The following is an 18,045-nucleotide window of genomic DNA, read 5'->3' as shown; positions in this document are numbered from 1 at the left end:
TGTTGAGCTTACAACCAAACATTTTGAACAACAATCACAGATCCCCAATTTCTCTTAAATAGTTATAAAAACATACCTGGGGTCCTGGGAAACCAACCTCTCCCTTATCTCCTTTGGATCCTGGGGAACCCTATAAATATAAATAATATAAAGTGCAGTATTAGTATATTGCTTTTATATTTATATAAATTGTACATTATATTGTAATTTAGGAAATTAACCAGAAAATGAATCCCACATCATGGGGCTGATTTATTATGATGCAGGCGGACATGAACGCTAAATACGCTGTCGGCATTTATTATTGCACAAGCATTTCGCCGCCCCCTGCAGATTAACGGCCAATCGCTAGCAGGGGGTGTCAATCATCCCGATCGTATCTGATTAGGATGATTGCTGTCCGCTGGCGGATGAGTTAAAGAGCAGAGGTCTTAAGAATGCTGCTTCTTAACTTATGTTTCAGGAAAACCTGAACTACGGGGGGAGATTGCAGCATCCGCTGCTTGTTAAATCTACCCCAAAGTGTTTATTTAAAGGGATAGGAAAGTCAAAATGAAACTTGCATGATTCAGATAGAGCGTGTCATTTTAAGACACTTTAAATTCACTTCTTTTTTCAAATGTGCTTCTTTCTCTTGGTATCCCTTGTTGAAAAATAATACGCACATATCCTACACTTGGTGCCTGCACACATTTGTCTCTTGTGATTGGCTAACTAGATGTGCTCAGCTAGCGGCCAGTAGTGCAATGCTGTTCCTTCAGCAAAGGATAACAAGAGAATGAAGCAAATTAGATAGCAAATTAGATAACAGAAGGAAATTGGAAAGTTGATGGAAAATTATATGTTCTATACAAATCATGAATTTTATTGGGGTGGGGGGTTTCTATCCCTTTAAAAACAGAAAAAAAGAAATTATACAAGATAAAAACTTTTACAGATAAAAAAACTTTTTGTCCAAAATGATTGGGACAGGAAAAGATTTAGATTTCTGAAAAGTTTGGATTTTGTAATACTTGTATTTTTGCATCTGTAAAATGAGACAGTTTTGAGAAGGTGTGGAACCAAGTGTAAATAACAATATCTTATGTCATTTAGGCAATATGTACAAGTCATAATATAGCTTATATCTGTAACCTAAATATAGTTTTATATCATTTCTAACTCTTTTGCATACATAGGGGGCGATTTATCAAGGGCTGAATGGCAGTTATGAAGCAGCGGTCTTAAAACCGCTGATCCTTAACTGGTCCGCTGCCTCTGAGGCTGCGGACATCAATCCGCCCAATCCTATACGATCAGGTTGATTGACACCACCTGCTAGCAGTCGATTGGCCGCGAATCGGCAGCGGGCGGCATTGTACAAGCAGTTCACCAGAGCTGTTTGTGCAATGTTAAATGCCGACAGCATATCATATCCGCCTGACATTGGTAAATCGGCCCCCTAGTACCAAGATAGTACAGTAGTGTAATCAGGTTATTATTGTTTTAAATATCATTTGCATTTTAAAACACAAAAAACAATACAAAACACTCAGGCAGAGAACATTGTGATTTGTGGGAGAAAATAGTAATTTGTAATGATCTTATTTAAAAAAAATAAAAATAATAAAAAGTCTGAATTTCTGAATAATCCTGGATTTTGGAATTCTGGATTTGGGGATTTGTACCTTTATATATTCATTGCTTATTTTGTCTGTTTTTCTTGTAATTTGCCTTTGAAAATTGTGCTTTTCCTTCACTCACAAAAAGGGTGGAATGTATTTTGCATATGCAGGTATGCTGCAGTTTACTTGATCTTGTAACATATCTGAAGGTTTTCAAGGGGTGTATCCTTAAACTGTGGTGAAATAGCAAAATGTGTGAATTTAAAATATTTACAAAATATGTACTTTTTAGAAAAATCATTTGCAATATAATGTTTTATCAATTATATTTTAGGTGATTGATAAATTAGCACATATAATACAGAATACTTTAATAATACATTTAACACCTCCTTCTTTGTATGGAATTGTGCTTGTATGGCACTTCCTAGAAAGGCTGTGACCTGCAAATACTGCAAATCAAATAGCTGCTTTAGAGTCTAAACAAGCATCATTATTAAAGGGACAGTCTAATCCAAAATAAACTTTCATGAAACAGATAGGGTATGTAATTTTAAACAATTTTCCAATTTACTTTTTTGTTTGTTCCTTTGGTATTCTTAGTTGAAAGCTAAACCTAGGAGGTTCATATGCTAATTTCTTAGACATTGAAGGCTGCCTTTTTTCAGAATGCATTGTGACAGTTTTTCACCACTAGAGGGTGTTAGAGGGTGTTGGAGTTACTTGGGAGCCAGCACTTATTGGCTAAATTTCAAGTCTGTCAAAAGAACTGAAATTAGGGGGCAGTCTGCAGAACCTTAGATACAAGTTAATGACAGAGATAAAAAGTATATTAATATAACAGTGTTGGTTATGCAAAACTGGGGAATGGGTAATAAAGGGATTATCTATCTTTTAAAACAATAACAATTCTGGTGTAGACTGTCCCTTTAAAACCCAGGTTACAGAATTTCCCTTATAGACTCACTAGGGAGCGTGGGACAAAGCATACTGTTTAGACTAAAACAAGATGCTTTTACTGTCTCTTTAAATGTAATGTTTAAACCTAAATCTAATTTACTCTAATAGCTCTTAAGCTATTGTTTACATTATAATGAATAATAATATTATTGCAGCCAAGTAATATAGTGACCAGATTCACTAAAGTGCTGAAGTTTCTTTAAATATAGAGTTAACCATTTAAAGGGATAGGAAAGTCAAAATTTTACTTGCATGATTCAGATAGAACATGACATTTGAACGCACTTTTAAATTCACTTCTTTTTTTCAAATGTGTTTGTTCTCTTGGTATCCCTTGTTGAAAAAGTATATGCACATATCCTACACTAGTGGGAGCTAGCTGTTGATTGGTGCCTGCACACATTTGTCTCTTGTGATTGGCCAACTAGATGTGTACATCTAGCTGCAAGTAGTGCAGTGCTCTTCCTTCAGCAAAGGATAACAAGAGAATGAAGCAAATGTGAATATAGAAGTACATTGGAAAGTTGTTTAAAATCATATGTTCTATCCAAACCATGAAAGAAAATGTTGAGGTTTCCTATTCCTTTAAGTTTCTGTGCTATCTAATGGATCCTCTTTTTCAAATTAGAGAAGTATTTTCCTATTTTTTAAAGTACATTGGCATCTACTTATCAAGCCGTCAACTTACCTGCATTCGACGGCACCAATACGCTCGCCTAAGATTGCCTAACATCGCTGCCGCAGACCTGAATACGTTCTCTAAAGTTACCAAAAAAGCTGTCAAAAAGCCGCGCACCAAGTACGGTGCGATGAGCAGCGGACTGTTGTTAACTAACAGTCATCGATCTCGCTGCTCTTCGGCTTTTTCACAGCTTTATTGGTACCCTGTCACTAAACACCCACACTATACTATACTGTTTACCCCCTATACTGCCGCTCCCGGAGCCCACCGCAACTCTAATAAATGTATTAACCCCTAAACCGCCACTCCTGGAGCCCACCGCCACCTACATTATACTTATTAACTCCTAATCTTCCTCCACCTACACCGCCGCCACCTACATTATACTTATTAACCCCTAATCTGCCGCCCTCTACACCGCCACCACCTACATTATATTTATTAACCCCTAATCTGCCCCCCCTACACCGCCGCCACCTACATTATACTTATTAACCCCTAATCTGCCCCCCCTACATCGCCGCCGCCTACCTACATTTATTAACCCCTAATCTGCTGCCCCAACGTCGCCGCCACGATATTAAATTTATTAACCCCTAAACCTAAGTCTAACCCTAACACCCCCTAACTTAAATATAATTTAAATAAATCTAAATAAATATTCCTATATATAAAACTAAATACTTACCTGTAAAATAAACCCTAAACTAGCTACAATATAACAAATAGTTACATTGTATCTAGCTTAGGGTTTATTTTTATTTTACAGGCAAGTTTGTATTTAATTTAACTAGGTAGAATAGTTATTAAATAGTTATTAACTATTTAATAACTACCTAGTTAAAATAAATACAAATTGACTTGTAAAATTAAACCTAACCTAAGTTACAATTACACCTAACACTACACTATAATTAAATTAATTCCCTAAATTAAATACAATTAAATAAAATTATCTAAAGTTCAAACCCCCCCACTATATTACAGAAAATAATAAACAAATTACAAGATACCCCCTTAAAAAAGGGTTAGGGTTAGACTTAGGTTTAGGGGTTAATAAATGTAATATAGTGGCGGCGGTGTAGGGGGGGCAGTTTAGGGGTTAATAAATATAATGTAGGTGGCAGCGGTGTAGGGGGCGGCAGATTAGGGGTTAATAAGTATAATGTAGGTGGCGGCGGTGTAGGGGGCGGCAGATTAGGGGTTAATAAGTATAATGTAGGTGGCGGCGGTGTAGGGGGGCAGATTAGGGGTTAATAACTTTATGTAGGTGTCGGCGGTGTCGGGTGGCAGATTAGGGGTTAATAAGTATAATGTAGGTGGCGGCGATGTAGGGGGCGGCAGATTAGGGGTTAATAAGTATAATGTAGGTGGTGGCGGTGTAGGGGGGCAGATTAGGGGTTAATAAGTATAATATAGGTGGTGGCGGTGTAGGGGGCGGCAGATTAGGGGTTAATAAGTATAATGTAGGTGGCAGCGGTGTAGGGGGGGGCAGATTAGGGGTGTTTAGACATGTTAGGGTGTTAGGTGTAAACGTTACCATAGGAATCAATGGGATATCGGGCAGCAGCGAACATAAGCTGCGAACATAAGCTGCATTCGGAAAAATCTGTAATGACGTAAGCATCGATCTGTGTCGAACTGAGTCCGGCGGATCGTTTGTTACGTCACAAAATTCTACTTTTGCCGGTCTGTAGGGTTTGATAACTAAGGGGAATCAGACTTGAAACAAATACGCTTCCGCTCCAGCGTATTTGCGGTTGACGGCTTGATAAGTAGATGCCATTGTCTATAATTACATAGTAATTGCAGAGTTTTGTTTTACTGGAGGGAATGGTTTGTTAAATCTTGTGAATGGACACGTCACTATGTATACAGAGCTGTTAGCTCTGCATATGAGGGCGATGTCAGTGCTTCCAAAAATAGAGAGAACAGTACTTTTTTGCCAACCCACTGGAATTGATAATACCAGTATTTTCATTTCTAATTGGAAAAGGAGGTTATTTAGAATGATTCACAGTTAAAGGGACATTAAAGGGACAGTGTACACCAAAACAAATATTGGCTATTTAAATTAAGTTTTCAGTGTAGATACGGTTTGCAATTTACATGCATTAGCTATTTTGCTGCTAAAGGTAGTGACAATTAGAAAACAAAGTTGCATATGCATATGGACATAATACACACTAGTTAGAGAGCTAGGGTTTTCCCCTCACTCCCTAACCTGCTCACAACCAAGAAGTCACTGTCTGACAACCCTGTCTTTCTCATGCTGAAGCTTTCTGTGTAATGGGGCTCGGTGTTCTGTGTACAAATCTGGTCCCCTCTATATACTGGGTACAGAAGAGTAAGTTGAAGACATTCATGAAAGATATAGTTTTCTTTTTGTCCTGGATTTCTGCCTGCATTCAGTTCTCTGGATTCCTTTGAGAAAGTGTGTGTCTGTGCTGTGCACTCCCTATTCCCACATAATTGCAGGTTTGTCTACCCTCAGCTTCAGAACGTTGCTGACAAGTTGCAGCTTCTCAGTTACTGCTGTTGCTAGACTGAAACAGCAATAAAATTGCTCTGTATTGAAGGGTTTTAGGCAGCATAATATTATGAACTTCAAATATCCACAAAGCAGCCTAAATTTACTCTGCTGTTTTCCCTTCTGTTTTCTGTAAAACTTCTGGAATCCCCGCCCCTCCTCACCGGTACCCGGCATTTATTGGCACACCAGACCTGAATATCTCACACAGCTCTGTGAAATATGTTCCTGAGAGGTCACCCCTCTGGTTAATTTAAAAAATGTCCCTCAATTGCCCCCAAAATAAAGAGTTTTGTTCCTTTTTAATTATAAAATATAGTAGCATTTATATATATATATATATATATTTTTTTTTAAAATGGGCAAAGCAGTTTTAAGGGGTAAAGTGTGCGGATTTGGGTTGTTAGAAAAAAACGGCACTAAAAAGTGCCTTACATTGCGGTCTACGGCTATGAAGACTGTGTAATCACTATAAATATATATGTATATATGCCTATATACATATATATTTATGCGTTAATATGTGTATATACGCATATAAACACATAAATATATATGTATATATTCATATACATATATATTTTCAGCTTAAACACAATCCCCATAAACCATAAGCATATATTTAAACTTTGCTGCCCATCGCTACGCGACTTACCCACTTCGCTGCGCTAGCTTCTCTGCCGTGCCGTGACTATTAGCCTATGGAAGTTTGCTCTCTTGAGCACAAAGCATCCATGCAATTCGTTGGTGCATTTATTCGGATTTTCGTTTCGATATAACAAAGAAAAAATCTGTTTTTATTACGAATTATTATTATCAGGTTTTTGCAGAACAATAGATTCCGCAGCGCTATAAACATAGGTGGTATACAAGGAAACATTTATAGGGATCAAATGGGTCTAAAAACAAATGCACATATCTACAAATTACACAGTAGTTACTGAAAAAAAAGCCTTTATTTTACAGTTTGGAACATCAAAATTCTTCATACAAATAATCTTCATTCACACAGTCTAGCTCACCGGCTTTTAAACCTGTTCTCAGGCCCCCTAATTGGCCAGATTGTGAGGGTAGCTAAACTAGAGCACAGGTGAAATAATCAGTTGATTAGCAAACATGGTTATTTTACCTGCTCTCACCCAAGGTAATTCTGAAATACTGAAAATGTATTTGCATCAAATGCATTATTTTATTACTTTGTGGTATATTGTACACATGTATACACAGTAATTCTGATTAAACTTACAGGAGGGCCCTGAATGGAATGTCCACTTGGTCCTTGTGGTCCTGGGGGACCCTGTGTTCCAGGAGGTCCCATTGGGCCTCTAGGTCCTTCTTGCCCCTAAGAAACACAACAATACAAATAAACATTCAGGGACTGGTTTATGAATCTGTTGCTTATAATTTAATTGCAAACAGTATTTTGAAAGCACATAAACCCCATTTGATAGTGATAGAGTTGTCCATATGTAGAACCCCACTAACTATCAACTGCGGCAGAAATTATATGTAGCCCTGTATTAGGTAGTTGGTACCATGAACTATAGCAACGGTGGGAAAAGACACTGGTGGAGACCTTATTTTGGGGTCTCTGTAAGTTTTCTCCTACTTTTAAGAGGGATAAGTGAGATGAGTAGAAAATAAAATGAAAATAATATTCAGTCACTACTAGCCATCCAGTTAATATCTATTATGCTATGAATATTTATATTAACAATTACAGTCTCTGCTTCTAGAACATTAATAAAGAGATATAATAATGTGGTGCACACAAAAACGATGGTACAAATAGCAACTAAAGTCAAACTTTAGTTTGGGGTGAAAAATAAAGTACATTATTTAATGCAATTTAAATATTGTTATATTATTGTAAAAGTAACAATACTCATATCATGGTATAGCCCATCTGTACTCCCCTCCACAAATACCTAAACTACCAGTGTGTTCTGCTGGAGCAGAGGAATCTGGGTATGGATATGCAAATGGATAAAACAACGCAACAATAAGCAGGTAGGCATCAAATTTCATGCATGCAAATAAGTTACACGACACCTTACATTATAGCATCCATGTTACAACATACACAGAAACAAAACATATTTAATTGTTGAAGTAAAATAAAACTTACAGATGGTCCTGGCTCTCCTGATGCTCCCTTTGGACCCCTCATGCCGGAGCCACCCTAAAAATTGTATATGGTAAACATATAAGGACCATTGTTGAAAGAAGAGATGAAAAGTACAGTTGAAAAGATCATCTGCACATCACCCATAAGACAGTCTGATATTTTTTCTTACTAAATTCTGGAGTGGGCATTGAATATTGTCTGAAAATGTTTCCTTGCCTTAAAAAAGCATTTAGATCTTTGTATATAAAATAAAACAACAATTATAGTCCAGAGGCTCTCATTTATTTGCTGACTTTGGCCCCTATTTACTAAAGGTCTTGTGAACCTGATCCGACAGTGCGGATCAGGTCCGCAAGACCTCGCTGAATGCGGAGAGCAATACGCTCTCTATATTCAGCATTGCACCAGCAGCTCACAAGAGCTGCTGTTGCAATGCCGCCACCTGCAGACTCACAGCCAATCGGCCGCCAGCAGGGAGGTGTCAATCAACCCGGTCGTACTCGATCAGGTTGATTTCTGGCGATTCCTGTCCGTCTGCTCAGAGCAGGCGGACAGCGTTATGGATCAGCGGTCTTTAGACCGCTGCTTCATAACTGGTGTTTCTGGCGAGTCTGAAGACTCGCCAGAAACATGGACCCACAAGTTCCATACGGAGCTTGTTAAATGGGTCCCTTTGAGACAACCTTGGTAATGTCTGTGAAAGCTCAAATACTCCATTTAGGAAGGTTGCTAAGATACCATGACCATTTAGGAAGGTTGCTAAGATACCATGACCAACTGACATCTTTTTACCCTTGTTCATGAATTGATCAAACCTTAGCTTTTCCCAATAAGTTGTACAAGAATTACAGATATCAATATCATTAGGCTTGTGCCTACGTTATTTAGTTCTGCATGATTAAACTAAGCTTTAAAGCAACCTCAAAATCTGAAAGAATGAGTACGTATATGTCAGTTCTAGTAAACAATGCTACTGAACGTAAAAGGACATTAAGTTAAAGCATTTTAATATTGAGTATAATATTTTTTAATTACATTTGTATTAGCAAAAATGCTTCCAATAAAAGCTTCTATTGTGAACGTGTTAATGATGATTCCCATTAGATGATACAAACCAATGCCATTTTAAAGAATATGGGGCCAAATTATCCACCTCCGAATGGAGCTTGATGCCCCTTGTTTCCGGCGAGCCTTCAAGCTCGCCGGAAACAGAAGTTATGAAGCAGCGCTGCTCCATAACCTGTCCACCTGCTCTGGGGCCGCGGACAGAAATCAACCCGATTCAATACAATCAGGTTGATTGACACCCCCTGCTAGTGGCCGATTGGCTGCGAATCTGCAGGGGGCAGTATTGCACCAGCAGTTCACAAGAACTGCTGGTGCAATGATGAAGGCCTACAGAGAATGCTGTCAGCATTTATCAATGTGCGGCGGACACGATACGCTACATCGTATTATGTCCACTCGCACATTAATAAATAGGCCCCTATATGTCAGTGTTGCTTATCTAAGGCTCAGTAGAAGCGATTTGCTTTTTATGTAGACTTCACTTCCACTTTCTGGAATGGCAAGCTTATTAAGAAGTCTTATCAGTACTGCAAAGCTCCACAAATAATTTTTAAAGGCAAATTTTAGCTTGAGAGCTTTATCTTGTTATGCAGGGTTCTGAATGTGCTAAAGAGCCATTCATATTAAAATAATGTAATGTTAAAAAATAAGTCCAATTGTATTTGTGTGCTTTTTCTCAATTCTGGTGAGCTTTTGATCTGGTCACTAGAGCTAGCACATTTTTGGTTCCATATGTATACACAGATTTGTATAATTTATCTTAGGAAATAATTTCACATTTGAAGTAGGTTTACCATGAAACATATTTTTACTCTGATTAATACATTTTTATCTGGCTGTCTATATCTATCTTGTATGTAAAATGTTTTCCAATAATTTTATGGTCACACAGGTGTTTTGGGTAACTGGTTTCGAAACATCGTAACTAGGGATACAGCTCATCTGTGAGACGTATTATCTTTTTTGTCTCCCTTTACTACCTAATCAGTCCTAACATCACAGCAAAGCAACATGTCATAGTACAACAACTGTAACGTCTTACCTGCGGTCCAGGAGGTCCTGGCAATCCTATGTTCTCTTTAGCGCATGAGCAGGAATTTGGAAGCGGTGGGCAGGTAGCTTCATCTCTCTGCAATTACATTGGTACACATATAAAACAGTGAATTACATTTCATTAGCACAATAATAAGATAAAATTGCTGATACAGATGTCTGAGGTTTGGAGGTTTGGAGGTTAGGACTGCCCTAGACAGAGGATACTCAGGGCCTCATATTCTCATCGGTACGGTGAGGCCCATAAAAAATGTAGACACAATTTTCAACTTGAATTATGTTTATGTTGCTATGTAGTGCTCTTTATGTGAAACAGAGACTCCTACTGTACATTACAATACAAGGTCTGAAAAGATCCCAAAGATTTTGCATGATTTCTTTCCATGCCGGTTTTGAATATCAGCCCCTGAATGAGACATTTATTATCAAAATTGTTATTATTCTTTTCTTTTTTACATACTGCATTGCAAGGGACTTTCTATTCTTTTTATTCTATTTTCTGTTTCAGTTTTTATTTATTTTGCCTGATAAAAATAAGTGTTGTAAAAACTCTTTCAAATTAAATAATAAAAAATACAGCAGTTTTAATTGCGTACTTTCTAGTAATTTTCACTCTCTGTAAGGTACTTCCTGCTAATGCTCATTGGCTAATAGGTACTTCCTGCTAATGCTCATTGGCCAATAGGTACTCCATGCTAATGCTCACTGTCAGCAAATTAGCATTGGCTTTATTAATTTCTATTTTCTTAAACATATTTAAATGCTCTTTCATAGAATTATAGTGTCGGTTTAATTTTAGATGTTTATATACAGCACATAGTTCACCTGTTATTCCAAACTACTCCCGCCAACTTTGTACCACACAAAATGCTCACCTGTGTATCAATATAATATGAGGCAATAAATACAGAACCTCACCCCCAACAACTTGAACTCATATTTTCTCACAGTCTGAGGTTAGGAACAAGTGGAGGCATTAAGAACCCCACTAAACAACCAGGCTCATTGATTTGCAATAAAACATTTGGAGAAAATGAGAGTGAAAAGACATCATGCCATAAAAATATCTCTAGAGCTGTCCCTCCCTGCCCCTGGTACATTTATTACATTAACAGTATTATATACCTGCATGCATCACATTAGGCATTTGTATTACAAAAGAAAAAAAAGAAAAATGAGAAATGCTTACCAAAGCTGGAAGTTCACAGCATTTGTCTCGACTAGCCCAAGTTGATGTGCAAACAATATCAAACATCTGCAGTTGGAACTGAAATTGAAAACTAGAATTGTGAATATTACAGAACATAAGAACTACATTCATCATTTGTTTTTACATGTCCTATGTCCCAATAAAGAGGGCAGTATGTAAGGCACGTCAGATAGGGATACATTCTGTATGTAAGACAACAGCTTGTCCAACAATCTAGAGCTAGTTATACAACTGCTCCATGAATGTGTAATTGATGGGTATTTAACTACTTATCTGCTTATGTAATTGTGCGCAAGAGAATAAAAGCATGCAGTGTCAATTACTTCCTGTTACAGCCCTACAAGGGGCCTCTACAGGAAGGCATACCTAACTTGATGTCATAAATCTTCTAGCGTAACTTGACCTGGCTAAGTGTTTAGTGAATTCAAGACAGTAAGTGTGCTTTGCTCACGCTCAGAAAAGGCAGAATGCAAATTAATTTTAAAATATGTCTGCACTCTTATCTACCTGAGGACATGGGCTGCAATGATATTTTTAAAGTGCTCCTTTTGGAAGAAAACAAGTAAATTGTTTGCTATTTTTTAATGCAATCTGTTTTAGGTTTACTTTGATTTAACATATTTTTTTTAATAAGGGAGCACTATTTCATATCCCTTTAAAGTCTGGACATTCCTGTTCTAGATTAGATAGGAATGGTATTTTAATAAATAGCTATTTTCTCATGTGGGTATAATATTCTTTACATTATTAATCTTTCATTGTTGACTTTCATGCTATTAATGTAAAATCAAATTTCTGTGTAAAATTTACTGTATATATATATATATATATAATAAATAAATATATATATATATATATACAGTATCTTGAAAAAAAAAATATTATATCTTTTCATGTGACAACACTGAAGAAATGACCCTTTTTTTACAATGTAAAGTAGTGAGTATACAGCCTGTATAACAGTGTAAATTTGCTGTCCCCTCAAAATAACTCAACACACAGCCATTAATGTCTAAACTGTTGGCAACAAAAGTGAAAAAGTGAGTACACCCCTAAGTAGAATTGTCCAAATTGGGCCCAATTAGCCATTTCCCTCCCTGGTGTCATGTGACTCATTAGTGTTACAAGGTCTCAGGTGTGAATGGGGAGCAGGTGTGTTAAATTTGGTGTTATCGCTCTCACACTCTCTCATACTGGTCACTGGAAGTTCAACATGGCACCTCATGGCAAAGAACTCTCTGAGGATCTGAAAAATAAAATTGTTGCTCTACATAAATATGGCCTAGGCTATAAGAAGATTGCCAAGACCCTGAAAATGGTCTGGGCCTGCATGAGTGCTGTCGGCACTGGGGAGCTACAGTTCATTGAGGGAACCATGAATGCCAACATGTACTGTGACATACTGAAGCAGAGCATGATCCCCTCCCTTCGGAGACTGGGCTGCAGGGCAGTATTCCAACATGATAACCACCCCAAACACACCTCCAAGACGACCACTGCCTTGCTGAAGAAGCTGAGGGTGAAGGTGATGGACATGCCAAGCATGTCTCCAGACCTAAACCCTATTGAGCATCTGTGGGGCATCCTCAAATGGAAAGTGGGGGAGCGCAAGGACTCTAACATCCACCTGCTCTGTGATGTCGTCATGGAGGAGTGGAAAAGGACTCCAGTGCCAACCTGTGAAGCTCTGGTGAACTCCATGCCCAAGAGGGTTAAGGCAGTAATGGAAAATAATGGTGGCCACACAAAATATTGACACTTTGGGCCCAATTTGGACATTTCCACTTAGGGGTGTACTCACTTTTATTGCCAACGGTTAATGACTGTGTGTTGAGTTATTTTGAGGGGGCAGCAAATGTACACTGTTATACAGGCTGTATATTCACTACTCTACATTGTAGCAAAGTGTCATTTCTTCAGTGTTGTCACATGAAAAGATATAATAAAATATTTACAAAAATGCGAGGGGTGTACTTACTTTTGTGAGATACTGTATATATGTATATATATATATACACACATAAATATATATAAATATATATACACATACATACATGAAGAGTATGTACAGTATGTATATATATATATATATATATATATATATACATATATAAAATTATTGAGTGTAATCTGAAAATAACCTAAAATATGCGGGGGGGGGGGGGGTTCAGAAAATAGAGCATTGCTGGTAATCCTTCTTGTATCCTTTCAAAGCGAGCTCACATAAAGTCCAACATGTAATTTTCTTATGAGGGCGATATGTACAGTTATACCATAATACAATTGAGATGACAAACATTTAATATTCTGTAAATAGTTCATAATGATTAGTGTCTATTCTGAAATAGTTGCCAGTACCTGGCAGTAAGATTCATGAATCTCACATTATCCATCAGTTTTTGAAATATTGCACACATTTCTAGTGCACAATCTGCTGTCATATTGCAATGATTATATGAGAACACATAAACTAAATAAGAGTGATAACATAAATATTTATAGAATGTGTATCTTTACTTATAATTCAGCCAAGGAGCATTTTTTAGTGAGTAGGCTATTTTTTAAGTTAACCCTTTGTAGAAATGCAAGATGATGTCTGCTTGACAGATTTTCTTCTAATGCTTCAAACAATGAACTCTTTAATTGCAATGTTTTAGAATGTGAGTACAAAGTTTGCTCAGTTAAATTTCCTCTTTGTTTAGAGTGGGATAAAAGTGATGTAAGAGAATGCACTGAAAACACAAGAGTCCTCTTGTTTGTAGACATAGACCTAATGATCAATTTTTTTTCATTACAAGTGCATTGAGTTTAGAATTATTTAGAAAATACATGTAAATTTATTTTATATTGTTGTCTCCAGGAATTTTTTGAGTAGGCATTACTATCAATAGCAAATTGTACTCAGAGCTACCTACCATGTTATTTTGGTATTATTATGTGAATTTGAGAAAAATAGAGTTGACTTACTGGTGCAGAATTGTCTTTGGGTCCTCTTGATCTGACCATCCTTCCTAAGACCTCAAAACCCTCAGTAGTAATGTTTCCAACAGCATTTATTGGCTTTTCTGCAACTTGTTTGCAGTCAATAATTAATTTGGTGCTATCCTTAGTAACAACAATGTGCAGCTGTATCAAGGGAAAGGGGGTAATCATTAAACATTTGTCTATCTATCTGTCTATCTATCTATTTATCTGTCTATCATCTATATATCTATTTATCTGTCTATCAATCTATTATATATCTATCTCTGTCTTTCTATCTATCGATCTATCAATCGTTCTATCTCTATATATTTATCTGTCTATCATCTATAAATCTATTTATCTGTCCATCAATCTATTATATATCTATCTCTATCTATCTATCTATCTATCTATCTATCTATCTATCTTTAAACAGAGATAGCGAAAGTAAGAGATAGGGAGGGAGAAATAGAGAAAGAAATACACAAAGACAGACATTTATATATTTAAAAATGTTACATTACTATAAATTAATATATATAGTGAAATTATCATAATGTACAAATTGCAGCAATTTGTTTCCGGAATGAGATTTGACGAATGTGGGGTTAGTATGTAATACATTTTTCTTTACATGAACTTAAGCTAATAGATAGTTACATTATTTTTCTAGTCATCTGTATCAATACAATATATACGTGTATGGAACACAGAAATTTCTGTTTATTGTATAGATGGATGTTTTAAAGAACGGCTACAATGGTACTGTAATTAGTAATTTAATCAGATAAATAAAAAAATCAAACACAGCAAAGCCATAATAAATAGAAAGAATTAAAGAAAGAATGAAAGAAAGAGAGATCAATATGATACTTTTTGTAACTAACCTTATGGAAACTGCCATAAAATATTCTCTTAATTTCTGGTCCCTCAAAAGTGATGGTTTGAAACTGTCCTTTGTGATCGTAATTAAAATAAGTCAATGTTTTGCCACCATCTGTGAAAAAAATAATTGACAAAACGGTTGAAATGATAAATAGTCATAAGCATTTTGGGCCATGAATCTTCAAAAATCTTTCAGTTAACACATTTCAATGAGGAGACTTATCTTATGACTTCTACATGAATAAGAATTGGAACAGTGGCCAGCATACTTGAAATGCTATATTATTGATGATTTTCCTACCAAACTTTTTAATAGCAGAACCATAAATTAAAGGATATTAAATAAATGATAGATAGAATGATGCATTCAAAAAAAAGATTAGTCTGAGAATAACAAGTAGATGTAGTTTTTAAAGTTTCATTAGCTGTTTAAATATTGACAAAACTAGTCCTAAAGCCCATGTACACGGGCCAATTTTTTGAGTACCGTGGTTCCAACCCTTACTCCCTCTCTCTCCCCCCTCTCTGTCTTTCCCCCTCTCTTTTGAGCTCTCTCTCCCCCCTATTTTGCTCTATCTCTCCCGTCTTTCGTTCTCTCTCTCTTCCCCCTCTTTTGCTCTCTCTCTCCCCCCTCTTTTGCTCGCTTTCTCTCTCTCTACCCCCTCTTCTGCTCTCTCCCCCCTCTTTTGTTCTCTCTCTCTCTCTCTCTCTATCTCTCTTTCTCTCACCCTCTTTTGCTCTCTCTCTTCCCTATTTTGCTCTCTATCCCCTATTTTGCTCTCTTTCCCCCTCTTTTACTCTCTCTCCCCCTCTTTTACTCGCTATCTCCCCCCTCTTTTGCTCTCTCTCCCCCTCTCTTTTGCGCTCTCTCCCCCCTCTCTTTTGCACTCTCTCCCCCTCTCTTTTGCACTCTCTCCCCCTCTCTTTTGTACTCCCCCCTCTCTTTTGCGCTCTCACCCTCCCTCTTTTGCGCTCTCTCTCTCTCCCTCTTTTGCACTCTCTATGTCCCTCTTTTGCGCTCTCTCTCCCCCTTCTCTTTTGCACTCTCTCTCTCCCCCTTTCTTTTGAGCTCTCTCCCCCCCTCTTTTGAGCTCTCTCTCCCTTTCTTTTGCACTCTCTCTCTCCCCCTCTCTTTTGAGCTCTCTCTCTTCCCCCTCTCTTTTGAGCTCTCTCTCTCCCCCTCTCTTTTGAGCTCTCTCTCTCCCCCTCTCTTTTGAGCTCTCTCTCTCTCCCTCTCTTTTTAGCTCTCTCTCTCCCCCTTCTCTTTTGCGCTCTCTTTCCCCCCTCTCTTTTGAGCTCTCTCTCTCCCCCTCTTTTGAGCTCTCTCTCTCCCACTCTCTTTTGAGCTCTCTCTCTCCCCCCTCTCTTTTGAGCTCTCTCTCTCCCCCCTCTCTTTTGAGCTCTCTCTCCCCCCTCTCTTTTGAGCTCTCTCTCCCCCCTCTCTTTTGAGCTCTTTCTCTCCCTCTCTTTTGAGCTCTCTCTCCCCCTCTTTTGTGCTCTCTCTCTCCCCCTCTTTTGCTCTCCCCCCTCTTTTGCTCTCTCTCTCTCCTCCTCTTTTGCTCTCTCCCCCCCTCTTTTGCTCTCTATCCCCCCTCTTTTGCTCTCTCTCTCTCTATTCCCCCCCTCTTTTGCTCGCTTTCTATATTTCCCTCCTCTCTTTTGGCCTCTCCCACCTCTTTTGGTCTCTCCCACCTCTCTCCCGTTGGCCACGCCCCTTCGCGCGTGCTCCACAAGACCACACCCCTTGCCACACCCATGAGGCCATGCCCCTTGTCACATCCGCAAGGTCACGCCCCCATCACGACACGCCCGGCCACGCCCCCACCAGGCAGCTTCCGCAGTGCGCACTACTCTGCTGATCAAGGCCGGGTATGTTTGTCCTCTGCAGTCTCTACTGCATGACTGCATCTGACAAACATACCTGGCCTTTTATTATATAGGATAAGTGAAAAGTTTTACTATCTATAAAACAATTGGAGCTGCCATGTTGTAACATTCTCTGCTGTGGCCAATTAGGGACAGTTATAAATATGTTACTTGAGTGTGCAGCCAATGGCTGTGTGGAATATAACAGTGTTCTGCACTTCCATCTCTACCAGGAAATGAAAAGCTCACAATTTCAGAACAGCTTCATAACTCCTATTAGAGTAATATATCTACAGACTGCCAACAAGTAACCGCAACCGCAACTCTTGTGGGAATCCGGAAACCCCTGAGAAAAAGTCGGGTTGTGAGAGATGTTAACCAGCTGTCTTTTGGGCTTTTGAGCAGTTCCGTATGGGTCCAGTTTTATTATTATATGTGCTATAACTATGTACTTTGTGTTAGTACATTTCTTCTGTTAAGTGTGATCAGTCCACGGGTCATCATTACTTCTGGGATATTAACTGCTCCCCTACAGGAAGTGCAAGAGGATTCACCCAGCAGAGCTGCATATAGCTCCTCCCCTCTACGTCACTCCCAGTCATTCTCTTGCACCCAGTAACTAGATAGGTCGTGTGAGAGGACTATGGTGATTATACTTAGTTTTATATCTTCAATCAAAAGTTTGTTATTTTAAAATAGCACCGGAGTGTGTTATTACCTCTCTGGCAGAGTTTGAGGAAGAATCTACCAGAGTTTTGCTATGATTTTAGCCGGAGTAGTTAAGATCATATTGCTGTTCTCGGCCATCTGAGGAGTGAGGTAAACTTCAGATCAGGGGACAGCGGGCAGATGAATCTGCATAGAGGTATGTAGCAGTTTTTATTTTCTGACAATGGAATTGATGAGAAAATCCTGCCATACCGATATAATGTCATGTATGTATACTTTACACTTCAGTATTCTGGGAGAATGGTACTTCACTAGAATTACACTGTAAGAAAGACATAAAGCTGTTTAATAACTAGAGATTATGTTTAACGTTTTTGCTGGAATGTAAAATCGTTTTCATTTGCTGAGGTACTGAGTGAATAAATG

The 18,045-nt window shown here is 38.0% G+C and overlaps 1 protein-coding gene across 3 annotated transcripts in view; it reads right to left on the bottom strand.

Annotated features, from left to right (window-relative positions):
- The window catches only part of COL14A1 (collagen type XIV alpha 1 chain), a 251,509-nt gene that overhangs the window by 48,385 nt on the left and 185,079 nt on the right, over positions 1–18,045 (bottom strand). For all 3 annotated transcript variants that reach the window (XM_053715323.1, XM_053715321.1, XM_053715322.1), the window contains 7 exons: positions 15,087–15,196; positions 14,203–14,361; positions 11,215–11,292; positions 10,015–10,101; positions 7,905–7,958; positions 7,023–7,118; positions 77–130 (listed from right to left, as the gene is read on the bottom strand). In XM_053715323.1, the coding sequence (XP_053571298.1) occupies positions 77–130; positions 7,023–7,118; positions 7,905–7,958; positions 10,015–10,101; positions 11,215–11,292; positions 14,203–14,361; positions 15,087–15,196 (638 nt within the window). The remainder of the gene's footprint in view (positions 1–76; positions 131–7,022; positions 7,119–7,904; positions 7,959–10,014; positions 10,102–11,214; positions 11,293–14,202; positions 14,362–15,086; positions 15,197–18,045) is intronic.

The sequence above is a fragment of the Bombina bombina genome, chromosome 5 (genome assembly GCF_027579735.1).
Source record: "Bombina bombina isolate aBomBom1 chromosome 5, aBomBom1.pri, whole genome shotgun sequence".
Lineage (NCBI taxonomy): Eukaryota > Metazoa > Chordata > Amphibia > Anura > Bombinatoridae > Bombina > Bombina bombina.
Note: the sequence above shows the minus strand (reverse complement) of the source record. Positions and strands in the feature narration are given on the sequence as shown.